Source organism: Penicillium paradoxum (assembly GCF_028828445.1).
Source record: "Penicillium paradoxum strain IBT 22861 chromosome Unknown utg000006l_segment0_segment0, whole genome shotgun sequence".
Lineage (NCBI taxonomy): Eukaryota > Fungi > Ascomycota > Eurotiomycetes > Eurotiales > Aspergillaceae > Penicillium > Penicillium paradoxum.
Window position 1 is genome coordinate 2,986,903 of NW_026643184.1, and position 25,092 is coordinate 3,011,994.

General features: G+C 47.6%; 7 protein-coding genes across 7 annotated transcripts; 4 read left to right on the forward strand and 3 right to left on the reverse strand.

The window, feature by feature from the left end:
- Positions 1–198: 198 nt before the first annotated feature.
- On the forward strand, positions 199–1,785 carry N7457_007513 (uncharacterized protein; the record flags this gene model as incomplete). Its single annotated transcript, XM_057178556.1, has 1 exon — positions 199–1,785. One exon carries the CDS (start codon positions 199–201, stop codon positions 1,783–1,785), a length of 1,587 nt encoding a protein of 528 aa, XP_057030300.1.
- Positions 1,786–2,028: 243 nt separating this feature from the next.
- N7457_007514 (LLM class flavin-dependent oxidoreductase) lies at positions 2,029–3,372 on the forward strand (the record flags this gene model as incomplete). Its single annotated transcript, XM_057178557.1, has 1 exon — positions 2,029–3,372. One exon carries the CDS (start codon positions 2,029–2,031, stop codon positions 3,370–3,372), a length of 1,344 nt encoding a protein of 447 aa, XP_057030301.1.
- A 1,051-nt stretch (positions 3,373–4,423) lies between these two features.
- N7457_007515 (uncharacterized protein) lies at positions 4,424–7,865 on the reverse strand (the record flags this gene model as incomplete). Its single annotated transcript, XM_057178558.1, has 3 exons — positions 4,424–5,359; positions 5,410–7,785; positions 7,845–7,865. 3 exons carry the CDS (start codon positions 7,863–7,865, stop codon positions 4,424–4,426), a joined length of 3,333 nt encoding a protein of 1,110 aa, XP_057030302.1.
- A 300-nt stretch (positions 7,866–8,165) lies between these two features.
- On the forward strand, positions 8,166–13,787 carry utp10 (snoRNA-binding rRNA-processing protein UTP10; the record flags this gene model as incomplete). Its single annotated transcript, XM_057178559.1, has 4 exons — positions 8,166–8,542; positions 8,641–13,090; positions 13,147–13,288; positions 13,345–13,787. The coding sequence occupies 4 exons, from the start codon at positions 8,166–8,168 to the stop codon at positions 13,785–13,787; spliced, it is 5,412 nt and encodes a 1,803-aa protein (XP_057030303.1).
- Positions 13,788–14,058: 271 nt separating this feature from the next.
- On the reverse strand, positions 14,059–14,277 carry N7457_007517 (phosphotransferase enzyme family protein; the record flags this gene model as incomplete). The annotated part of the gene is made up of 1 exon (XM_057178560.1): positions 14,059–14,277. One exon carries the CDS (start codon positions 14,275–14,277, stop codon positions 14,059–14,061), a length of 219 nt encoding a protein of 72 aa, XP_057030304.1.
- A 2,469-nt stretch (positions 14,278–16,746) lies between these two features.
- Positions 16,747–18,619, reverse strand: N7457_007518 (LLM class flavin-dependent oxidoreductase; the record flags this gene model as incomplete). The annotated part of the gene is made up of 8 exons (XM_057178561.1): positions 16,747–16,974; positions 17,047–17,224; positions 17,285–17,841; positions 17,891–17,950; positions 18,013–18,025; positions 18,084–18,294; positions 18,354–18,494; positions 18,556–18,619. The coding sequence occupies 8 exons, from the start codon at positions 18,617–18,619 to the stop codon at positions 16,747–16,749; spliced, it is 1,452 nt and encodes a 483-aa protein (XP_057030305.1).
- An 824-nt stretch (positions 18,620–19,443) lies between these two features.
- Positions 19,444–22,127, forward strand: N7457_007519 (sodium:solute symporter family protein; the record flags this gene model as incomplete). Its single annotated transcript, XM_057178562.1, has 12 exons — positions 19,444–19,549; positions 19,595–19,658; positions 19,715–19,772; positions 19,824–20,010; positions 20,072–20,171; positions 20,218–20,301; positions 20,352–20,538; positions 20,589–20,639; positions 20,687–20,857; positions 20,913–21,231; positions 21,290–21,807; positions 21,864–22,127. 12 exons carry the CDS (start codon positions 19,444–19,446, stop codon positions 22,125–22,127), a joined length of 2,109 nt encoding a protein of 702 aa, XP_057030306.1.
- Positions 22,128–25,092: the final 2,965 nt, after the last annotated feature.

Consider the following 25,092-nt stretch of genomic DNA (forward strand, 5'->3'; position numbering starts at 1 on the left):
ATACAGTCCCTTTGCTCAAACAAACCAAACTCCCTGCCTGAGGCCTCTGATACTGTTCACTTTAAAGTTTGCCAAGACCGTTGAGCCGCACTTCCCTCCGCATCCACTCTTCTACATACAGCGCATCGCATCAACTCCATCTCTTTTCTATGTTCTCCACTAAACTCAGCTTTGATCATTCAAGAATTTGAAATTATCATGCTTGAGACTGATACCTTGATGAGAGCTGAGCCTCTGCCAGTCGGCTCATTTGAAAAGCCCTGGGATGAATCTTGTGGACGGGTAGTCGGCCCTGTCCCACAGACGTCCACCCAGCACGATCCTGATTTTGACACCGAACCTGTTATCTGCTGCGGTACCTCTTCTGGAAATAAATCAAAGCCATTGCCTGCCTCACGTCCCAACACATCGCATACGATCTCTGATGATTCCTCCGGTGGCTCTTGTGGTAGCCCCTGCTCTTCCCACAGGAGCTGCAACACTTCTTCTCCCGGCAGATATGACATATCATCTAAACACAACTCTGACACCAAGTCTCACACCTTGTGTGACGCTGCCCGGGTGGAGAAATTCAACACGCTCTGTCGCTCCAGCCCTAGCCACGAAGAGCCCAGGACTACATCGACCACAGCCACCGATCATTCCCATGTGTCCGTTACTCAGGAGACCCTTGAAACCTTGCCCATGCCAGAGTCTCATACCTCTATTGATAGCTGCAAAACGTCCAGTCAATGTGACTGCGACCCTGAACCCGCAACCGTCGTTTCGTGTGATATGTCTTCTATCGACGATTCAAACACCCTCGATGATGTCGACTCGACCGATAAAAGGCCCAAAGTAAAATCTAGTACGGGTTCCGTTGACCTCTCCGATGGCTTCTCTCCGATGGCCGCCAAGGTCTTTTCGGATGGAGTACCTGACAGCTGCTCCCTTGGCACCTGCGTCTCATCAGTCGAGAACGACTCTGAGTCTGACCCAGAAGAAGAAAGACATCCTATGGGCTCCCAAAATGAGGCGGCGTATGCTTCTCCTATTAGAGATGGCCAGCGCGTTCGGACTAGCTGTGATAGCATCGATGACACAGGCCGGTGGCATGTTGATCCAGATGGGTTCATTAACGAGAAGAATCGTGCCGGAGGTCCGTATCTCTGTTCACTGCCCGTCAAAATGCTTGGGCTTAACGGTGTTGATCCTTTATGGACAATGTTCCAAAACTTCAAGCTCAACGGGATGATCATTTCAACTCTTACCCACTACAAAATCAATGCAATCTCAATGAAGATCAAGAAATGCCAATATGATTTTGATCCTGAGGTTCAGCGCATGCCGAATTTGCTCATTACTGCAACTCGTGATAAGTTCAGCGACGATTGGGTGAACGCCTGCCGTGAAGTCTGGAAACATCTATCCGACAACGAGCTCGGTCACGTCAATGTCGAAATTGCAGACCCAGCTGTTCACAGTCTGCGCCCATTTCGAGTGTGGACTATAGGATTATGCGAGCCTCTTTACTCGGTTTATCATGATGTGACGAGCAGAATCTCTACGGAGGTGGATCTTACGGGATTTCTTTCCATGTCAGGCCTACGCGTAGGCCATAGCCCGAAACGGAAGGACAGCGAGCCTTTCATACTGATCAATGTGAAGTATCAGAGCAACAAAGACTGGCGTGGTGTACGTGAACAGATTGTATCTATTCTGGATGACTTCAATGTTCCAATGGTGGGTGTTCTCATTCTGAAAGGTAGGATGTGGGGAGGACGTTCGGGTCTTAAAGGTGAATAACTGGACCAATCGCACTGGCCTAAGTTATAACGTCGAATATATACATGCGTGCGACTAAGTGAGCGATTAGTGGTGGAGACTAGCACGCCATATCCTCGCCAACTGAGCGAAGGCTTAGAAATCGCAGATTAGAAATAGCAGACCTACGAGCGGGGTATATAACGGCGTCGTTTATTCCAAAATACCTGCATCAACTCTTCGAAAACATCTGCAGACACAACCAGAATTCAAAAAAACCCCACAATGACAGACTCAAAACCCAACCGCCAGCTGCACCTCACAGCCTTCATGAGACCTGTGTCGCTGCACACGGGTGCATGGCGATATCCAGGCTCATACCCTGATGCCAACTTCAATTTTAAACATATCGCTAAATTTGCCCAGAAGCTCGAGGCCGCGAAGTTCGATGCCTTCTTCATGGCCGATCATCTGGCCGTGCTGAATATGCCCGTCGAGGCTCTCAAGCGCAGTCACACAGTCACTTCATTCGAGCCTTTCACTCTGCTCTCTGCTCTCTCCGCCGTGACGGAGAAGATTGGCCTCGCTGCAACTGCAAGTACAACATATGATGCGCCGTACCATGTGGCCCGGCGATTTGCCAGTTTAGATCATCTGAGTGGCGGCCGAGCAGCGTGGAACATCGTCACTACCGGGAACCCGGAGTCGAGTCACAATTTCGGCTTCGATGAGCATTTGGCCCATGGTGATCGTTATAAGCGTGCTCGTGAATTTTATGAAGTTGTGACGGGGCTTTGGGACAGCTTTGCCGATGATGCTTTTACCCGTGAGGTGGAGACAGGAGAGTATTTTGATCCTGCACGGTTGCATGTGTTGAATCATACCGGTGATGAGTTGAAAGTGCGCGGACCGTTGAATATTGCTCGGCCGCCTCAGGGATGGCCGGTCATTGTCCAGGCCGGACAAAGTGAGCCGGGACGACAGCTGGCGGCTGAAACTGCCGAGGTGGTCTTTTGCAGCCCGAAGGATATTGATGCTGCCAAGGCACTGTATGCGGATATCAAGGGACGAGTGGAGAAGGCGGGTCGGAAGCGGGATCAGTTGAAGATCTTGCCTGCGGCCATGATTATTGTTGGGGAGAGCAAGCAAGATGCGCAGGAGAAGAGGCTCAAATTGGATAGCCTGGTGCACTATGATAGTGCCATTGCTTCCTTGTCGATCTCGCTTGGAGTGGATGTCAGTCATCTTGATCCGGATAGTCTGTTGCCGGAAGATTTGCCCGAGTCGAATGCCAGCAAGACGGCGAGGGAGGCTGTCGAAAAGCTGGCCAAGCAAGAGGGACTAACAATCCGCCAGCTTGCACAACGGTATGGTGGATATTCGGGACTGGCGTTCCTTGGCTCGCCCAGCGACATCGCCGACGAGATGGAGATTTGGTTGCGTGAAGAGGCTTCAGATGGTTTCACGTGCACTTTCCCCTTCTTGCCTCAGGGTCTGGAGGAGGTGACAGACAATTTGATTCCGGAACTCCAGCGAAGGGGCCTTTTCCGCAATGAGTATACGGGCTCAACCCTGCGTGAACATTTTGGCCTGGCCAGACCTGAGAACCGATTCTTCAGCGAGACATGATAGCCATATATATTACAATGTACTGAGGTATTTTCTTTAGTCGGGTGGGGGAAGTTCCTCCACAGTTCCCAAAAGCTATATCCATTTAGTATCCCTCGTCATACTTCGACTAAAGAGGAAGTGAGTGCCAATTCTTGCGAGTCCTGAGAACGTATATCAGAAGCACACGCATACCTTTCTTTCGACTTCGGTATCAACGGAACTCGGGTCCCAGCTTGTGCGCAAAGTGCGAAGGGTCTAGGCTACCAAGGTCAGAATATACCGATCTATGATGCATTACATTCCTGGGAGTTTATATTAGAAATCCAGGGATTTAACCCCGGTGCTGCTAGGGCACTAAGCCCCATCCTCCTTATTCTCCAATCGATGATCAACTGGGGATATGCATATATACCCCAGCTTCGGCAGCTCATCCACTGGGATGTCACGTTAAGGATCGAAACCATGTAGAAAGTGCGCTCGATGGAGGTGTGTAGAGTGGCCCGCGCAAAGGTAGGCAGGTCGATGAACGGGATAAAGTAGGCCATAAACATGAGGAACGAGGTCGGATTAAAACCGGGAATTTGTGAGTTGGAGGACCATCTGATGATTATAAACAGAGAACATTGATAATATGACTTATATCGAGGTGATATAGCGAATATATATAGTATAGGATTTCGTTTGAAGATAATCTACAACATATAGCGAACAGTTTCACTTGCCTTTAAGACTTTCTGATTCTCGCACCGATGCAGTTAGCAAGGCCTTTTGTTAAGCTGAGAACAACATATATGTCACCTTTAAATAAGATATTTAAGAGGGAGTTCAAGTGAAAGTGAATTTGAAACGACTACGTTTTACATAAGGCGCATGTACGACGAAACCCTCACTTTGATGTCACTACAACTACTGAATTGGAGCACCGAAAGTTTCAATTCTCAATTGAAATTGACATTAATCTTACATTCAGGTGAAGGGGATCTGAGTTTACCCCCTTCACCTGTTGATTTATAGCCCCCCCACTTCCCTCCCCTTTCCTCCACGGTGAATAGATCGCAACTGAGGTGTCTTACGACACCTCACTCTCCTCGCCCTGGTGGGCCCAGAAGTCCTCCACAGGGTAGTGGACCCGGAGTCCCCGACGACGCATCTCGACATACAGAGGTCGAAGCTCTGTAGTAGTGAACCCTGCAGGGTTCACTTCCGCCTTGGTGGGCAGGCGGCGGGTCAGATCAGCCCGGAGGTGCTCAAACGCGAGTAAGAACACCTCCTTCGACCAGGGGCAGGCGCGCACGGCCCGGAAGTAAACTTCGCGGGCGCGGCGGACACTGCACTCCCCGTAGAGCTCGAAGAGCAAGTACAGCTTCCAGAGCGTGACGTTGCTCCTGGCGGCTGTCGAGCTTGCGAGCTCGAAGGGGCTGGTCTTGGCTGGGATCATCGCGTCGATGATCGCCCGCTCAAAGGCACCTCGGATCGAGTGCGCAGTTGACCCCGTGATGAGAGGACGACCCAGTTCACTGTAGATGTTGAACAAATGGGTCGTGACGGGTGCGCGGTACATCGATCCGGGCTTGAGACCTTGAGCGGATCTGACCCTTGTTCCGAGAGTGACGTCGAAGATGTCACGGGTCCGATGGGTGAGCTGCAACCGAGCGTCATTCCATTTGAATAGCGACAGGAACATGGTGTTGTGAGGGTATCGGTCGATACTATCCAACAGCACCTTGCGGACGTCGGCGGGCTTGAACTGGCCACTTTGGCTAGTCACATAGTGGTACATGAGCCTAGCTCGGGCTTGGTGCACCAGCTCGCGACCGAAAGCCTTGTTGTCACGTTGTGTCTTGAGCGTATTCTCAATGGTTTGAATAGCTGTGTCATACACCTCAAGGACTCTCTGCAGTGAGGCACCCATCAGATAGCGAGTGAGAGCATAGCAATCAGTGTACTTTGTGTAAGCCTGGAGTTTCCCAAACTCCAGGGCATCTTCCTGTGCGGAAGCCAAGAACTATGAATGGTTAGCGTCAGATTCGTCGAGATTGATGAATGGAAACTCACGCGTTTGAGCCTGATCACATTGGTGTTGTTGAACTCAAAGTCGTCGGCTGTATCGTAGGCCAGAGTCTGAACTCTTTTGTACGGCATGGCCTGCAACAGGTAGGATGCTCGCTCATTTTGCCCGTCATTGAGCAATTCCCAGATCCATGAATTCCACAGAAGTACAGAGTCAATGAGCTCGCAGGTGTCGAAACTCCGGCTCATTGTCAACGCAGTTGACCACACCTTGTAAGCCATCTCATGATCGCCAATTCGCCAATGCGTGAGCGCAACAGCGTTATAAAGTCTTAGATCTGACGAGCGATCTTTCAACATTAGCTTTCCGTATCTTTTGCCCAGATTATTGTTACACGCAAAAGACAATGCAATAGCGTACTCAGCCAAGTAGCTGTCAGTGAAAGTTTCGACAAAAGCATAGAGAGTCAAGAGGACAAAATCGGAATTGATGATGGAGGACTTTTGGGAAGTGGTTGCTGCCCACTTGGTGAAAGCGGAGAACCAATGCTGTGGATCAGCGAAAAGTGTGTCTGTGGTATGGATGAAGGTATGGTGAGGGAATGAAAACGGTTCAATGGTGGTCGTCGCGCAGTATTGATGAAAATTGATCCAGCCTGCAATTGTACTTTGAGGATCATCCATGTATTCGTTCCGTAGGAAGCTGTCGCCGGCCCATAGTCGACTGGTTCGCATATTGGCGGGAAACGTCAACTGAGGCAAGTGACAGAACTGCAAAAATCCATCAACCAGATAGCCTAAGCCATCTGTTAAATCCCAGAAGTATACCAGTATCTGTGTGCAATCTTCAAGAAGCACCACTCGATAAGCCTCATCCTCCTTGGATTCATCGAAAGAATGAGACGGCATGCGATGTTTGATCATCCTTTCTCTTTCAGCCGAGGCCCAGCTTCCGAACAAATTAGGTAGATCTGCCTCAAGACTGTAGACTTGCCTGTTGGGAGGAGTACGGGCACCTGACTCGCGGTTCCAGGGCTGCCAGTTGGACTCTCCAATCTTCGTGTACTCAGGCACCCAGAAGCTTTTGAATTCTTCCAGGGCAAGCTTTTTATTAGTCGAGAAACTATCGGGTCGGAAGATCACGAATTCCAACACTGCTTGCCAAAGACCGACAGCCAGCTCCATGTGTCCAGATTCCCGGAGAAACAGGGTCAAACGCAGCAGCAAGTATGCTCGAATATGAGCTTTATGTGGACCGAAGCCGACGTTTGAATGGAGTTTCAAGCAGTAGACATAAGACTTAAAGCAGGAGTCAAATTGGAAATCTTGGGCATCAGTCTGACAGTAGTCAAGATACTCAATCCACAGATTGATGAACTCAGAGTGGTAGCAGAGGACTTCTTCCCATTCACGTGTAAGTTTTGGGACATCCCAGACTTTCGCACCCTCTTCCATGCGACGCAATACGAAGTATTCGCGATCGGGATTTTCCGGGTTTGCCTTGATGGCTTTGTCATAAACATAAAGCTTATCCCTCGCCACGAGTTGTTGTTCCGCATGGCTGAGAGGACGGTCATCGTATTTGGCACCAAGCGCGGCAAGTTCTTGGTGCTCGGCAAGAAGAAGCCATGACCTGAGATCGTGAGGATTTTCCGCGACTGCGCGATGCAGCTCAGCATTGCGGTGCAGGATCTTAGCTTCAGCAACAATGCGAGACGCTTTGTCTCCATTTGAACTCTCAGTGGTAGCTTCCTCTTCGGTCATGCCGATGTTACAGATCGAGAGATAGGGGTTTTGTTCATCATCAGGGTTAGCACTTGCCGCAACGCCAGATTGAGGCGGGGCTGCTGTGGAGATGAAGTCCGGCGCATGTTCGAAGTCTGCTGCTGTGTCCACGCTGTTGCCGGGATGGACACGAATGGGAACATCTCTGGACCAAGGAGCCGGAGCCTTAGCGGAAAGAGGCTTAGGCTTGATGGTCGAGGCTGCGCTGCTAGGCAGAAGAAGAAGAGAGTCGGCATGTCGCGTTTCGTATTCAATACGGTAGTCTGGAAGTCCAAGTACAGAGCCCGATCCGCTGCGACGATACGTAGGAGCCTCGTATTTATCGACGCCGTAACGGGTAACCCCACGATCACCTTTGATGTCGACGACAAACATGGCGATCTCACCTTCCTCATTTGCGGGTTTTACATCGCTTCTTCTTTCATCACCTGTGCGACCCTTTCTTTCCTCATCTACCGCCTCATTATTACCGCCATCTCGGCGGCTTCTGCTAGGGCGGGGAATGCGCGGAGATCCATGCTGGTCTGCGCGCCGGTGAGGGCGCGGGCGATGCCGGCGAGTTTCAGGTTCGCTAGTGGCAGGGATCTGAGAGGTATTGGGAGCAGGTGGATTGAAACTGGAGAATCGCGGAGCACCCTGTATTACTGGTCAGACTGTGCTTTATATCTACAGGATGGAAATCGTGGCTAACTGACCTGTGACCCAGGTGAGTCCATCGTGATGACTCGGTGTTTCTTATCGAGTCGCGCCGGGATCTGATAACCCGGAGGAACAATTATCCAGGGCGGTCAAGGCGACTGGCAGAAAAAAAAAAGTCAACCGTTTGCTTGCGGCGGAACATTAAACAAAGCCTAGACTTACTTCAAATTGCTTGAACCGCTTGCCTTAGGTTCTTAGGAAAAAGGAAAGACTGGTGTCGAGAGTCTTAGGGATATGGGTCACTGTCGAATTGTGTGAGAAGCAGTACAAAACAACAAGAAAAGCTCGCCGAACAGCCCGCCGAAAGAGACTTCGCTATGGCTTCGTCTCTCGCCGCGCAGCTGTCGCAAATTGCGGCCAAGTCGACACATGAGCTTGATCTCAAAGCGCAAAGGGTGTTACACTCACAGTCACTTATTTTCGACAAAAAGGTCGCCAGCACTCAAGACTTTGATTCAATCTATGATATTTGTTATGACGGATTCCGGGAATTGTGCTCGTTGGACCCCCGGTTCACGGAGTTTGATCGCACGATCTTCAGCGAGCAGAGCAAGGCGGAGGACCGCAGCCAGATGAACTCACAGCAAAACAAGGAGTTGGATCAAGTGGTTGAAGCTTTCTTAGCCTTGGTTGGCGGCAGACTGCAGCTGAGTCCTGCGGTCAAAGCTGTAGACTGGCTAGTGAGAAGGTTCAGGTAAGAGACGTCCACAATGGGAGATGAAGGATGGGTGGTGGGAGATGCGAGAAGAAGATCGTGAGATTGCGAGAAGAGGTGGCTAACGATCATCGCAGAGTTCACGAGTTCAATACGACTGCCGTATTGTTGACGTTTTTGCCGTACCATACGACACCACTCTTTCTAAACCTTCTCTCGATCCTTCCGGAACGTCTTACGCCTACATTCAAAGTACTAACCCCATACAAGAATGGTCTCATTAATCCGCCAAGGCACCCGCTTGTTCACAGTGCGGCGACGAACAAAGCCTTCTTTTCCGAATTAAATAACTACGTTCTGGAGGTATGCAGGCAACAAGCTCAAAGCCATGCATTGCTCGCCTTCTGGGCTGGAGTTGTTACAGAGGCTATTGCCACAATGTTAGATGGCGCCCGCTCAGGCAGAAGGGAGGCTGAGAAGCAAAAACATGAAGATATCCTTTTACGGGTATTGCCAGTGCTCAGTGCTGCTTTCACCATGAAAAATGTCTCGGAATTGATTGTTGGTTGCTACATGATTTGTGTAGTATTGGCACAGAAAGCATTCCTCTCGAACGAAGTCATTGATGGTCTTATGGAGAGTGTCGTGAGCTCTTGGACAGAAGATACAAAAACGTCCGGCCTCATTTGCTTATCAGTTCTTGCCCAACAAAAGCCTGCAGTTACAATTCCCAGGAAGGTTTTCAAGGGCATCTTGCGCCTCGACAGCCCTATCGGTCAACTTTCGGAAATCGCTACGCAATATCAGATATCTAATCTGTTGCTTGGGATCATTGCTGGCTGTTTGGCCGATCTTGATAAGCAGGACAATTCCCGTCTTATCGTTTTGGCATCTATTTTTGAACGCAACATGCTTGGTCAGAGTGAGATTGGCAAGGCCATGAGCCTGGTTCTGGAAGCAGCATCAAACGCAGATGAGACCCGCAGAATGTCTTTGGACGCCCAAACCCAGCTCGCCGAGTTGGTCCAAGCATTCAACCGCTCGGAAAACTTACAGCCCATTTTCCAGAACATTTTGAATGGATCATCGTTCAACATCTCGGCACTCGAACACAATCTTCAAACTGTTGTTGAGGCTCCCGTCTCGGTACCTGAAATCGAAGATGTGGACATGGCCGACGCAGACGAACAGCCTGAGTTGGATGCCTTCACTCCAGCTCTGGAGTCTTTGGCCAAGGAGAAGTTGTTCCCATCCTCATTCCTTTCCAAACAGTCTATCATCGAATTTGATAACCTAGTACGGGTCTTTGCGTTGGCTGTGGATTCAGAGGAAAACCTCGAGCTGTTCACCAACCTACCGATTTTGGGCAAATCTCAGGCGACCAAGACTGCTCAATACTTGTCGTTCTTCATCAGAGTCGTTGCTGGTCACTACCCCATTGGCACAAAGATTGCTGCTTTGAACGTTATATCGTCTGTGCTCTCATCTGCAACCGCAGAATTTGATCCTCAGGCACTGCTTCCCTTCCTGTTTGTTGCCCTCTCCGATTCGTCCGAGCGGATTCGTCGTGAGACTGCTGGTGTCTTGGCCATTATTGGATCTTTGTACAAGAACTCCAAGGCCAGTGACAGCTCGAAGCCATGGGCTCACGACACTATCTATGGCCAGGGCAAGCATTCCGCAGGCGCTGCATGGCTCTCAGTTAAGGATTCGCACAAGGTTCTGGAGCGCGCTTTGCTCCCAGAGTTGGAGGAGTCTATTCTTGACTCTAGCCATGTCGGCAGGACGGTGGAAGCTACCCTCCGAGGCAATGTTCTGTCCGAGGCCTCTGGTGCATCTGAGCTCAAGAAGTCTCTTCGTCTCAGTCTTTTCACCTTCCTCTGCTCTCATGTCGTGAAGATGCCTGTGTTTGCACCTAAAATTGCCTTGCTCAAGCTGATCAACAGCGTTGAGAAGGTTTCTACTGCAACCCTCACTAGTGAACTCCTTCCGGTCCTCGAGGACTGGCGTCGCTTGAGTGCTAAGGAAGTCGAAGATATTTGTGCCAAGGAGCGCATCGTGGCAGCTGAGACAGAGCATCTGATCGCTGCTATTGTCACATCTAAGGATAAGGACGCCTTCGATGTCCTTCTCTCCAATGTTAGCTCTGGCGATTCCCTGCGCCCGGCCTTTGTCGCAGCTTGCTTTGGCCAAATCAAGCACATTTGGGCGAAGATCCCCGAAGACCGACAGCTGGCCGCATCCGAGAAATTGCTCGATATCTCTCTTGGTGACTCCGTCAACGCTTCCTTGCCCAACAACTGCCGAGATGTTCTTCGTACTGTCGAGCTTTCTGGCGCTGTTCTCGAGCAGTTTGTTCAGAAGATCCCTGTGTCTATCACTGATGTCGAGTCTGTTGGCCCTGCACCGAAGCGAAGACGTACAAGCCAAAGTAACATGATTGCCATGACTGTCAAGGACGAGGCAGAGCTTAGCAAGCTGATGGACAAGATGACTTTCATCCTGGAGATTGTGGACAGCTCTTCTCCAGAAACCCACCCTCAGCTGGCGGATGGACTGTTCCAGACACTCGCTGCTCTTCACCACTTCAAGTCTCAGATCCAGTCTGGCATGAGCTACCTCCTCAGCCTGACCTTGGGAAGTCTCTTGGCTATTGTGAACAAGTCCAAGGGATCTGTGAAGCCACTGTTTGACACATCTGTCATTAGGGCCGACCTAGTGGTGGACTGTGTGCGAACAACAGACAGCCCGCAAGTTCAAAATGGGGCTCTTCTCCTCGTGGGAAGCTTGTCTGTTATTGCACCCGAACTAGTCCTCCACAGTGTCATGCCCATTTTCACGTTCATGGGCACCACCGTGCTGCGCAAGGATGATGACTACTCTGTGTCCGTCATTGATCAAACTATCGACCAAGTTGTTCCTGCTCTCATTCAGTCTCTGCGTAACCAAAAGAGAGATGTTGTTTCCGGAACTTCTGAGTTGCTTCTCAGTTTCACTGCGGCCTTTGAGCATATTCCCTCGCACCGTCGCCTGAGACTTTTCCATGCCTTGATCAGCAAGCTTGGAACACAAGATTTCTTGTTCGCTGTTCTGGCAATGCTCGCCAACCGATACTCTACTGACAAGGATGTTCTTACATTGATGACTGGTCTGGTCTCGGATACTACTCCCGTTGTGGAGCTTACCACATACAGCAAGTACCTTAACTTGGTCAGTGATTCCCTCAAGGCCAAGCCAGGTATCTCGCAGGTTCTTCTTGGAATTGGCAGCGACGATGGGCGTGATTCCCAGAGCATTTGCGTCGACCTCCTGCGTGACCTGGCCCACTTGTTCAAGCACTCTTCTCTCAAGTCCAAGCTTGAGACAGCCTTCGAGTCCGAGGACGCGGTTGCTGATCAGTCCCGCGCTTGCTTCTCTCGCGTCCTTGAGCAGGTTCTCAGCATTGGCGAGGCCGTGCAGACCATGAAGCCCGTCAACCAGGCTTGTGGCGAGGTCCTTGGTGCTCTGTTCAGCACTCTGTCTCTCGTCGACTTCCTGGATACTATTGAGGTTCTCCTCCAAGGTCCCAATGACGAACTCCGCCGCAAGGTTCTTCGTCTGCTTGAGACTCGCCTCCGCCAGACTCCGGAACGCGATAACCTCTCGCAGATCCGGGTTCTCGACTTCTTGCCTACGTTGGTTAACATTGTGGAGTCGTCTCCGGACATTCTACTCAAGCATGCCGCAGTTTCGTGCATTGACCGCATTACCGACAAATACGGCCGCAAGGACCCCTCTAAGGTCATTGCTGCTGCTAGAGTCGTTGCTAGTGAATCTTGTCTCGGCCAGTCCGATGATCGCATTCGCTACATGGGTATCTTGTGTCTGGCCTCTATGGCCGAGGTGCTCGGTCAAGCCATGATTCCTGCCCTTCCAGACACACTCAAGCGTTCTTTGGAACTACTTGAGTTGAGCCTGGTCCCTGGCAAGGAGAACTCGCGCCTTCACGACGCCGTATACACACTCTTCTCGGCCCTCTTTGTCCACCTGCCATTCATGATCTCAGCTGGTCATCTGGACAAGGTCCTCGTCCTGTCCTTCAAGTCTGCTAATGCGGACATTGAAGAGAGCAGTGATGAAAGCCGTCAAGAATCTCTCCGGCTGTTGGCTCGCAAGGTGGACGTTGCTGCCACTCTTGGCGCTGTCGACCGCAACTGGCAGCACGCCGTCGAGGCTGGCCCAATCGCTGTCAATGAGATTTTGGAAGTGGTCACAATCGCCGTTGACAAGCACCCCAAGTCAACCATTGCCAAGAACATCGCCGTTCTCACGAAGATTCTCTTCAAGTCCTTCGACCTTCGCCGTGAGCAGATTGCTCTTGGGGACAAGGCTGTCTTCGAATCGTCCGCTATTGACGAGGCTGAAGCCGCGCTCAACAACGTCACAATCAAGATGATCTACAAGCTGAATGACAGCACTTTCCGCCCCATCTTCCTCAAGTTCGTCGAATGGGCCACCACTGGTGTCTCTAAGAAGGATGAAGAGGGTCAGATCTCGCGTCTCACCACTTTCTACAAGTTCCTTGAGGTTTTCTTCGGTACTTTACAGGTATGTCATTTTGCAATCCTTTACGCCCCTGTTCCTCCTGCTAACAACCCTTCCAGTCCATCGTCACTGGGTACTCCAGCTACATCTTGGAGAACGTCGTCAGTGTTTTAGGCTCATGCGGTCCCTCCAAGGCTCAGAAGTCCCTCTGGTTGGCAGCTCTTCGCATGCTCCGCAAGTCCTTCGAGCATGATCAGGATGGTATGTTTTCCCACAGTCCTAATCCATATGAATATTCCGACTAACATGCGCTTCAGAATTCTGGCAAAGCCCATCCCACCTCGCCAGCATTTCCGGTCCCCTGATCGCCCAGCTTGGCCACGCTACCACCACCACGACCTCGAACATGGTCATTGCTGACGTCGTTCCCACAATCACAGAGCTGGCCATCGCCGCCGACTCCACTGATAACCACAAGGAGCTGAACTCGGCTTTGATGAAGTACCTCCGTCCTTCCTCTGCACCCAACGCTCGCTCTGCTGGTGGTGACAGCCCCCACACCCGTCTCGCAGCCCTGAAGACCGAGCAGGCCCTCACGGCGCAATTGGGTGAGGAGTGGCTGGCTCTCCTGCCTGAGATGCTGCCTTACATCAGTGAGCTTATGGAAGATGAGGATGAGAGTGTGGAGAGAGAAGTTCGCAAATGGGTTAAGCAGATCGAGAAGGTGCTCGGTGAGCGTCTCGATGATATGTTGACTTAGAACTTCTATTATGATCGTGTACAAAATTTGCATTTTCTTGGCGTCCATAGTACAGGTCCCGGGCCTTACAGTGATCTACGGATAGTCTGTGCTAAAATTTGATTCTAATTCCTTTGTCGGCTCTGTATGATGGATTACAACCTAGATGCATGCAGGCAAACCTTTCAATGCCCTTGCAGTTTACACAAACTCGAGGCTTCAGACGTAAGAGACAGTAGAGTTGGCAAATTGCATTTCGTCCACTGATGGCCATATAGCACCAATGTTTCAGTCACCGTGGTGGCTGCCAGGTGAAATCCCAGTCTAGACTCTTGATAACTCTTGACACGGAGATAAATTGCGAGACACGCTCCCACTCGCCATCACCCTTCCCCAGTCCAAAGAAAATGTCCTTAAACGGGCGACAATTCTCCCGGGCGACGTCGAGGTCTTTGGGAGCAACCATCCCATCCATCGGTGAAACAGCCTGATCACAAGACAATGTCAGCATGTGGAGGTAGATACCTAGGCCTGTATCTGACTTTCGTGCCACTATATAGTATTAGCAAACAGTTCCAATGTGCAAGATGTGAAGTCTTGCATCTCTCTATGAGAACCCGGTATTAGAATGTTCCTAGATATCGCAGAACAAGGTTATATACAACAGTCCAGGGCCTCACTCCCCAAAAAGGGGACAAAGGCGATGATAATGGGTGCTGTGTTGGACCTTCCCGATTGGGAAGTATGTTTGCCCTGGTTCCCTTAAGTAAAAGGACAGCACCCTCTCTGTTTGACGGCTCCGACCGGTGGCTGTGTGGTTGTCGTGGCTTAAACGTCCTGCTCTTCCTTAAAAGGGTATGTCCTGCCTAAAAGGGACTGTCCCAACATGGGACTGGTGCCAGATTCGATTTGCGCAGTCTTCTACCGAGAAAGGACTGCTAGGAGTCTATCGTCCCCCATCTTTTTTTTGTAGATTCAATTGTTATAAATGTTCTGCAGCCCATGTCTGCCTTTTTTTATCATCAAAGTTGCTGCTACGCACTGTACCAAGCGGAAATGTATTCATAACGCTACTTGAAGACTACAAGAGGCTATAGGAGGATTTACAAGAGCATAGTGACAGTGTGTCAAGAGAAGAGATCTTCTTTATCAAAACTAGCTAAGAGACTTGCTTGGTTTCGCCACGATGGCTACTCATCCCGATCACCACGTAGAGGTGCAAGTCATGATCAGGTGTTGCATACAGGCCCCATGCAACTGGGTCAGACTCCTAAAGCGCAAGGTGTAATGAAGGAATGGGGTCAAGGATCGGAGGAGGACAAGGATAACCAGGAAGAAGGACCGTATCCACGCTCAAAGAACCTTGGAAGTGTCCGTGAACTAAGGCGCGCTTCGTGTCGAGACCAACCCCTTTGAGATCCCTGTCCCCTAGGGGAAAAAGTGGGAAACCCTCAGATTGCTCTTCATTTGGGGCCGGGCAAGTTAGTGGCGGGCAGTGAAGGAGTGGGGTCAAGGCTTGGAGAGGTGACAGTGGAATCCGCAGGCAGGACTGGCTGTATCCGCAGCGGCCGAAGGAGTGTCTACCCCGTGTGTTGAACAGCGAGGCACTTGCACAGCCCGTTCTCTCCTTGGCATGCTTCGTGACTAACCTTTCCCGCGGCACATCAACAGTCCCTAGAAGGATACAAAGTGGGAAACATCCTCAGAGAGCACTCGTCATAGGCGCCAGGCAGATAAGTGACCGGAGGAATTAGGTATGGGTAGAAAGATGAGAAAGGAAAGGAAGGGGTTGGGAATACATGCAAAAACGGAGTGGAGGGCAGGGGAGTGGAGAAGGAAGAAAAGAAGAAGAAAGTAGGGGAAGGAGAGGGTATTTATATCCTGGGGAAGGCTGAAGGCGACGACGAGGTCCCAGGGTGGGTGACGAGTTCCTTCCCCAAAAGGAAGGAACATGACTCTGCGAGTACCCACATGTAGACATACATGATTTACCTACTTAAGTCTAGGCTGTTACATGAATATGTACATGTAGGTAGTAAGTCAGGCAACCCTTCGGGGCCGGTGCTTGGTGACTGAAGACTTCATAAGGTCGACTGATTTAATCGGGACTGAGGACCGGTTCCCAACTGGACCCTGCTGATGCGGCTAACATATGTAGTTACAAAATGTACGTGGCTTTGACTGCAGCAACATGACTGACACCAATATTCAGGTATTCATCATAGTAGCAAATGGCAGTCACTTACATCCAAATGCTTTATGGTTGATTCCTGGATGGAATGTAACGTGGGAATCTGCCGTAGAGCCTACGGCGAGAGTTTCGCTCACTAGATTCTTGTGGATTTGTCTCGCTTGCTTTGGCTCAGTCTTTTGAACCATTTTGGTCTTGGGGGGAGGGTCCAGCCGTCCTGGAGAGAACTGGTGTGTCTGCACAGTCTTGGGACACAACATTGATAGAATAGAGGTGGCACACATGCTGACTGCCGGTCGATAATCTGGGTGATTTGATGAGTGTTGGGGCATTTTCAGTCACTTATAGATGAGAATATGACCACCATAATGGAAAATCACCTTCCCCATTCGACTTTTGGGCCCATAAATCAGGGTAGTGTAGATTTCCCTTATCCGACTGATGATAGCTATAAAATCCTATATTCGTCGGCCGACGGAGGAAACCGGATGAATATATTGAACTTTGACTTCGCTGCACGCTTCAACCGACACTTGGAGGTTTGGTGGCCATGCTAGAGGTAGGTCTAGCTGGTGGTTGTCTAATCTGTCGGGATGTTTATAAGGAGGCGGGATAATGTATTTCCGTGCATATGGTGGCTTACTGCTAAGTCCCTTGATTTCTCTTTCTCCCGAAGTCCCTTCGTGAATCGTCATCTAGTTTCTCTAAACAAATCATAATTTCTGATGGTATATACTTGAATTTTGCGAGCCATTGAACAGCTCGGCTTTTTATATATGTCAAACACAATTAGTTCTCAGGGAAATGAGCATCCGCCGCATCCACGCCCGCATTCCACCGGTATTTGGAAGCAGGGTGGTCCGCGTGAGGTCCCGATTGGCCTGGCTGCGCATACAGGTTCTCACGGTAAGTTCCCTTGGGCGCGGCATAGTCGTCCCAGAAAAGACCGCGCTTGCGCAGCTCGGGGATCAGAAGATCGATGATATCCTTAAAAGAGCCAGGCTTGATTGCGTATGCCTGTGTGCAAGTGATGTTAGCCGTGTGATCAATCGGTATACATCGAACCGGTTTGTCAGAAATATCACTTACCAGGTTAAATCCATCCACATCGGCTTCTTCTACCCACCGCTCCATGGCATCGGCAACTTGGGCGGCTGTACCAACAGGCGTAGAGCCCAGGCCTCCGACGGTGATGTGCTGGCCAACCGTGGTCTTGGTCCATTTTTCCACTTCGGGAGTAGCCTTCGACCAACCCTCGACAGCGGAACTGTTCAGAAATATTGATCAGTCTTTGCGCAAAATTCAAAATACAAGCACAATCACATACCGGATAGCATTACTCTCAACATGTCGCAATTCCTGGTCCTCCTCATATGTATCCAAATCGATTCCGGTCCAGCCACCGAATAGTGCAAGAGCACCATCAATAGATCCAAGACTGCGGAAATACTTAAACTTCTCCACGGCCTCCTCCTCTGTCTTACCCAGAATCGGGCACAGAAGTGCGAGGAACTTGATACTCTGCGGGTCACGTCCGTACTCGCTCTGAGCAAGCTCCCGAATCTCCTTCACGTTCTTCGCTACCACGGCAGGGCTGTGGCCGGCCACGAAAATGGCTTCTGCGTGTTGTGCTGCGAAGGTCTTACCGGCCTTGGAGGTACCGGCTTGCAGGATGACGGGTGTGCGCTGGGGGCTGGGCTGGCAGAGGTGAGGTCCTGGTACATTGAAGTATTTGCCAACGTGGTTGATTTGGCGCACGCCGGCGGGGTCGGTGTAGATGCCGCGCTCGCGGTCACGGATCACGGCATCTTGGCGCCAGGAAGATTCCCAGAGCTTGTAGGTCACCTTGATATATTCTTCGGCCAGGAGGTAGCGGTCATCGTGCTGCAAAGTGGTTAGGAGGAGTTGAGGGATGGGGAATGTGAGGTCTTACATGCGGTTGCTCGGCTTGGCCCATGTTGCGGGCGGCGGAATCGAGATATCCTGTTACGACCTGCGGATTGGGTCAGTATGTCTGGTCGAGTGGTGATATTTTGAGTTTGCTGCGTCACTCACGTTCCATCCCAGTCTATTTGGATACCTTGAATTAGCGATATGATCTTCGAGCGGGTACTGGGTTCACCTACCGTCCTTTGGTAAGATGATCGACTGTGGAGAGGCGTCTGGCCAAGTGATATGGTTGTTCATAAGTTGTTGTGACTGTGACTCCGAATCCGATGTTCTTCGTGGCTGCAGCCATCGCAGGAACAACAGCCAATGGCTCGTTCACTGGCCACTGTGCGCCAGAGATGATGGCTGGGTCGAGGTTTCGGGGTCCTTTGTAAACATCGTATCCTCCTGTAGTGAGGGGTTAGAATTCCAATTTGTGGAACTGCTTCATTGCACTTCTCACTTACCCAGGACATCTGCAATGAAAATACCATGGAACTTGGCGGACTCGAGGAGTTGTGCTAGCTCTACCCAATGGTCGACATCATTGAAGCGATGCGACTCGTCTTCAGGGTGGCGCCAGAGTCCAGGCGACTGGTGGCCACTGCCTGTAGAAATTGTTGGAAATTAGATTCTCACTGGCGTTGGTCTCATTCAGGTTCTACGTACACATCTCCACGAAGGCATTGAGGATGAGCGACTTGCGCGGCTTGGAGTCTGATTGAGTAGCCATTTTCTAATTGCAAAGAGAAACAGATCGATATATTCAGACTGGAGAGACATGAGTGTTACTTATGTCCCCGCGTGCGTCATTTGGCGTGGATATAGCATCGTAGTGGGCCCCGATGGCGTGCGGGATGGCCCTGGGCACGAATTGTCTTTCGCCGGGCGTTGATTGGCTGCGCTCTTTACGCTTAAAAGATGTGGGATTCCGATCTGCTCTCGCCCGAGAGAGAGCCTTATACTTGCTCCAAGTACGGAGTCGCGGCTCCCCTTTGCTCCGGCCCGTCGCCCCGGCTCACCGGCTATCATTGGCCTGGGAACAGTGTCGTCAATTTGCTCAGACAATGATACTATTGGCAACCCTAATAATGGGTGTTTTGGTGGTCTGGGCTCTATTTTGAGACTATCTGGTCCTACAATACTCAAATTGCAGGCCATTTTGCCTCACCTGCCATCCACTCTAGAGTACACGGGTATACAACATGGGATCCTGTTTATACATCGTACAATTAAGTCAAAATTAGAGAGAGACCAACCCCTGTCGATTCGCAATTCTGCAGGGGAAAAGTAGATCAACGTTCGATCCTGCTGAGAACCTAAACCCTTCGCGTCAGTTCCACGAGCACCTCATCGCCAGCTCAAATCAAGCCATTGTGGACCCTATCCCAGGCCTCGACAATGTAAGAAGAGTCCTTGTGCCAGGTACTTTGGAAACTAGCTGGCCGTCTTATTCTTTTTTATTGCAAATACCTTTACCTTTTAATACTATTTGGGCACATATTTTCCTTCTCCTGCAAATACTTCCTTTGAGCTGTGGGCTCGGTGGCACACATAATGTCCAACTTGTATGCCCGCGATGGCCCTTCGACGGTCCAACCGCCTCTATCCCAGGCCGTTGGATATGTCGTAGTGGTGGTCATCGGTGTGATTATAGCCCTAGGTAAGTCTCCCAAGGTCTACGATGAACGTCACTAATATTGAGCAGTGATGATGGTGATCACCAAGGTACTGAAGAAAACGACCGGAGAGGACAACGAAAAGACTGAAATGTATGTATAGCATTCCTTGACACTCTCCTCATTCCGGCCAATACTAACCTCGCCAGGTTCATGACGGCAAACCGCACTATCCGCACCGGCTTAACTGCATCAGCCGTGATATCCGTCCGTCTCTCGCTCCCTGTTTCCCTTGAACTTGTACTAAATGCCTTTTAGTCTTGGCTGTGGTCAACCGCCTTGCTCGGCTCCGCATTTGTCGGCTATGACTATGGCGTGGCTGGTCCTTTCTGGTTTGCAGCGGGCTGCAGTCCAATGATTGTGTTCTTCGCTCTGTTGGGAATCTCTTGCAAGCGCAAGATCCCCGAAGCACATACTTCGCTCGAGGTTGTTCGTATCCGATACGGTAAGTTGACTTGATTCTTGTCTCTCTTGAAACTTTCATTGATAATGTTTTGATGATATAGGACATGTGGCACATATCGTGTTCATGATTCTGTGCCTGGTGAACAATATCTTCGCATGCGCCAATATGCTCCTTGGTGCCGCCGCGGTCATTACTGCTGTGTAAGTCCCCCTCGATCTCAAAATCATCCTTGGCTAATAATCGCAGCACCGGGATGCACATTATCGCTGCCACATTTTTGTTGCCGGTCGGAGTTACAGTTTATACATTCGTTGGTGGCATCAAAGCAACGTGAGTATCCCTCTCTACGCTACAGGAAACATCCACTGACTGCCGTCTAGCTTTCTCACCGATTACTTCCACACGGCTATCATTATGATCATTGCATGCTATTTCTCCGTCAAAGCGTTTTCAAACCCCCAAATTGGGTCTGTCGGTGATCTGTTCGAACTTCTCCAGGCAGCGGCGCAACAACACCCAGTCTCGGGCAACCAGGATGGGACCTATTTGACAATGAAATCAAAGGGTGTAAGATCAATCCGAATCACTGTCGAGTCCATCCGCTAACGATATTCCAGGCAATGCTTTTCGGAATCCTCCACACGCTTGGAAACTTCGGTCTGGTCATTGTAAGCAAAATACATACCCTATCGGATCCCGTTCTAACACCCCCCAGATGGACACGAGCTACTTCATCAAAGCCTTCTCTGCCTCTCCCGCTGCAGTGGTCCCCGGATACACAATCGGCGGCATTGCCTACTTCGCCATCCCATGGGGTCTGGGAACAGTCATGAGCTCCGTCGCCTTGGGCCTCGAGAATCAACCCAATTTCCCCACATTCCCAAGAGTAAGACTTGTCAAACTAATTCCCTCCTATAAATACATCTAACACCTCGTTTCAGCGAATGACCACAACAGAAGTGAGCAACGGCCTCGTCCTCCCATACGCAGCCATCACCATCGCCGGCAAAGGCGGCGCAGCAGCAGTCCTTCTCATAACATTCATGGCATGCACATCCACGCTCTCCGCACAGGTCATCGCCGTCAGCTCGATTCTCAGTTTCGACGTCTACCGCGAGTACTTCAAGAAGAAGGCTACGGACCGCGATCTGATCCGCGCTAGTCACTTCGGCGTTATTTTCTTCGCCGCGTTCTCGGCAGGCTTCAGTACAATGCTTCATTATGTTGGAATTAATCTGGGTTGGACGCTTTATATGCTGGGTATGTTCATCTGAATCCCTCTGCCGCTGTTCTCAAACTAACATTACCTCTTTCGCAGGCGTGGTCACCTGTCCCGGCATCTTCCCGATGATTTTCACAATCCTCTGGCGCCGCCAGAGTAAGGCCGCTGCAATCTTGTCGCCCATTCTCGGTCTCGCGACAGGAATGGCTGTCTGGCTGGGTACCGCTTCGCGGTTCAGTGGTGAAGTCTCCGTCGCTTCGACGGGGCAAGTCCTCCCCTGTCTCTATGGAACAGTTGCCTCCTGCTTGTCGCCAATCGTATACTCGGTTTTGATTACGCTTGTCCGGCCGCAGAATTACGACTGGGATGATTTCAAGAAGGAGAAACTATCTCTTGAAAGATTGCATAGTGAGCCGAGCACTCCTCTTCCCCACGAAGCCCGTGGTGGCGGCGATGATGGCATTGAGGATGGAGGTTCAAGTGCTGGGCTGGAACAACGAGAGTTGAAGCGCTGGAGTCGAATCGCAGCTGCTTGGGCTGTGGCGACGTTTTTGGGTCATTGGGTTCTTTGGCCGTTGCCGATGTATGGATCTGGTTATATCTTTGGGAAAAGGGTACGTTCTGCCGCTTATTGGAAATTCCTTGAATGAGGTTCTAACCGACTGTTTAGTTCTTTATCGCTTGGGTTGTTGTCTCTATCATCTGGCTCTGGCTTAGTATGCTGGTTGCGATCTTCTACCCGATCATCGACGGTGGGATTGAGCAGATGAGGGATGTATATCGCGGCCTGAGACGCCCGCAGATTATCACCGAGGCTGCGCAGAGCAATGATGAGAAAGGAGTTTCCAGTGGCTCGCCATCTGCTGGGTCTATCAGCGATGCTACACGCATTGGCGAATTCCAAGAAGGCAAAAGTGGGAAATTTGAACAATAAAAAGCCCGAGAAAAAGTTCGTTTAGATATATAGATGGATTTGGATTTTATTGGATTTAATGGCTCCATACTTTCTTTTGAATCTGCCGTTTCACGTCCCCGGCTAATGGATTATATGTGGGGGACTAGTACACCCACCCCCCTTTTATGTAGGACCACGCCCCTTCCCTCTGCCTGGTTTTCTAGATGTCAACTGATGCGGGTTCCAGCTCGGGTAGACTCCAAATTCTCTCGGGTAGACTCAAAAAAAAATATTATGTCACCACCTAGTTTGGAGTCTACTACAGATACTATATCTTAGGGGGACTCCAAACTAGGTCATTATATTAGCCATTTTAAATCAATCATATAGTATGAAACTCCTCTTGGCTTAAACCTGACTATATTAAACTATACCTACTATCTATATAATTCTCTATCACTATAAAAAAACCTTATATTTACTACTATATTTAAATATATACCTACTAGATAGATAATTTAAATAATTTAATATATATTCCCCTACTACTATAAATTAAATTTAAGTCGAAATATCTATTATATAGCTTTAGAATATATACTAAATATAATATATATTTACTTTTACCTAATATAGAATACTAATGCTCCTTCCTTAATAATATTAGCTAAAATTTTATTTATTTATATTTTCTATATTAATATCTTCTTCTTCTTCTATTATTTCCTATTATATCTATTTTTTTTTTATATATATACTTAATATATAATTATTATATCTCTATTAATTAATCTTAGATTAGGACTAACTCGATAGGACTTTAATAACCTAGAAGTTCTTTATACCCTAAATCTATACCTTATAACTAACTAGGCCTATAGTATATAAAAGTCTATATTCTAATTTTAATATATATTATATATACTTAACTTATATAGGCCCTATATAAGATCCTAATCTTAGATAGAGGCCCTATATCTAATATAGAGCTATAGTAACGGGTAATAAGTGATATAATATTAAAGCGGGTAATATAGTTACTAATATACTCTCTAATACTATATATATTCTTAATAAAGAGAATATTAGTATCTATAATATCGCTATTAATAAATAATAGATATATAAGATAATCCTCCTAAAGGGTCCTACGCTATACTATTACCTTTAATAAGAATATCCTAGGGTTAGTATATATCTATATAAGATATATACTTTATATATATTAATAAACTTTTTATTATAGTTATTACGTCTATTTACTATTAGAAGATAACGCTAGAAATTACTATTAGAGAGAATATAATTAAGCGATAGATCCTAATAAAAGGATAGTAATAAGCTAGGTATATATATAAGCCTAGCTATAGACTAATAGATAGGAAAGTAGGCTATTAGTATAATACTCTTAAGCGGATCGCGTAAATAAATATAACTTTAGATATATTAATTATATACTAATCTTATATAGGAGCTAAGATCTAGACTTTACTATTAAGTATAGTACCCGCTTTTATTACTATATATAGCCTAATACCCCTAAATCTAACTATCGTAGCTATTAAGTAAGTTAATAACCCTAATATAAGTATAATATATACTAAATATATATAGTATAGCCCTAAACCCCCTATAAATCCTATTCCCTTCTATAGATTTAGCGCGGTCGTCCGAACTACCGATAAAGTTAAAAAGGCCCCTAAAGTTAGAGAGGAGGAATATAAAGAATATAAAGAGTATAAAAGATAGAAGGAAGATAAAGAAGATAAAGAATATAAGGAAGAGTCTAAGGGAGAGGATAAGGAGTCTAAGCCTAAGTCTAATAGTAAGAACGACTTAGCCTAATCGATATATATATTACTATAGCCTTTACTTTAAGTCTTAAATATGATTTTAATATACTTAATATATAATAAAAAACACTAAAATCGTTAAAAAAATTAAAATATATCTAATATTTAATAGATTTAAATCTTATAGCCCTAATATATATACTTAATATATAATAAAAAACGCCTAAAATACTAGAAAAAATCGAAATATATCTAATATCTAATATATTTAAACCTTATAGACCTAATAAATATAGTTTATATATATAATATACCGTAAATATATAGATTAAAGGTCTTTTATATATAAAGTAATAATAATACTCTTTATTATATAGGTGATAATAATACCCTTTTATATATAAAGGAATAATAATACTCTTTTATATATAAAGTAATAGTAATACCCTTTTTTATATAGGTAATAATAATACCCTTTTATATATAAAGTAATAATAATACCTTTTTATATATAAAGTAAGAAGTATTAAGTATAACCCTAACTATAACTATATAAAAGATCTATCCTATCCCTATTAGATACTATTAAATACTATAGTTTAAATAACTATTCTATCTTACTATTATAACTATCTTATAATTATTATTAGAAAAATAGCTAATAACCCCTACGTATATAAACTAACCTAAGGTTTATTTAATAACCCTTAAGTCGCTATAGCGATAAACTCTTACCTAATATTTAGATATACTTATAGTAGGTTTATTCTATATTTAATATACTTTAAATATATACTAACTATATATAGGACTAATCTCTAATAATAATCTAGGCTAGAAGCTAGTAGCGTATTATACTATAATAGCTACTAGTGTCCTAAGATATAATATTAAAGTAGTAGATATCTAAGCTACCCCTTTACTAAACTAAGCTATTATACTAAATAAAGAGAATATCGGTATATATAATATTACTATAAATAGGTAGTAGATATATAGGTTAATATTCCTAGATAGCCCGGCTATACGCCGATATTTATATTAAGATTATTCTAGCGTAAGTAAGTTATTCCTTTTATATATATTTAGTATATACTAACCTTTATTAATATAGCTACTATACCTAACCGCTAATAGAAGACTTAGGACTAAATAATTACTATATAAAATATAATTAAGTAATAGGTTCTTACTCGTGGTTAGTAATAGAT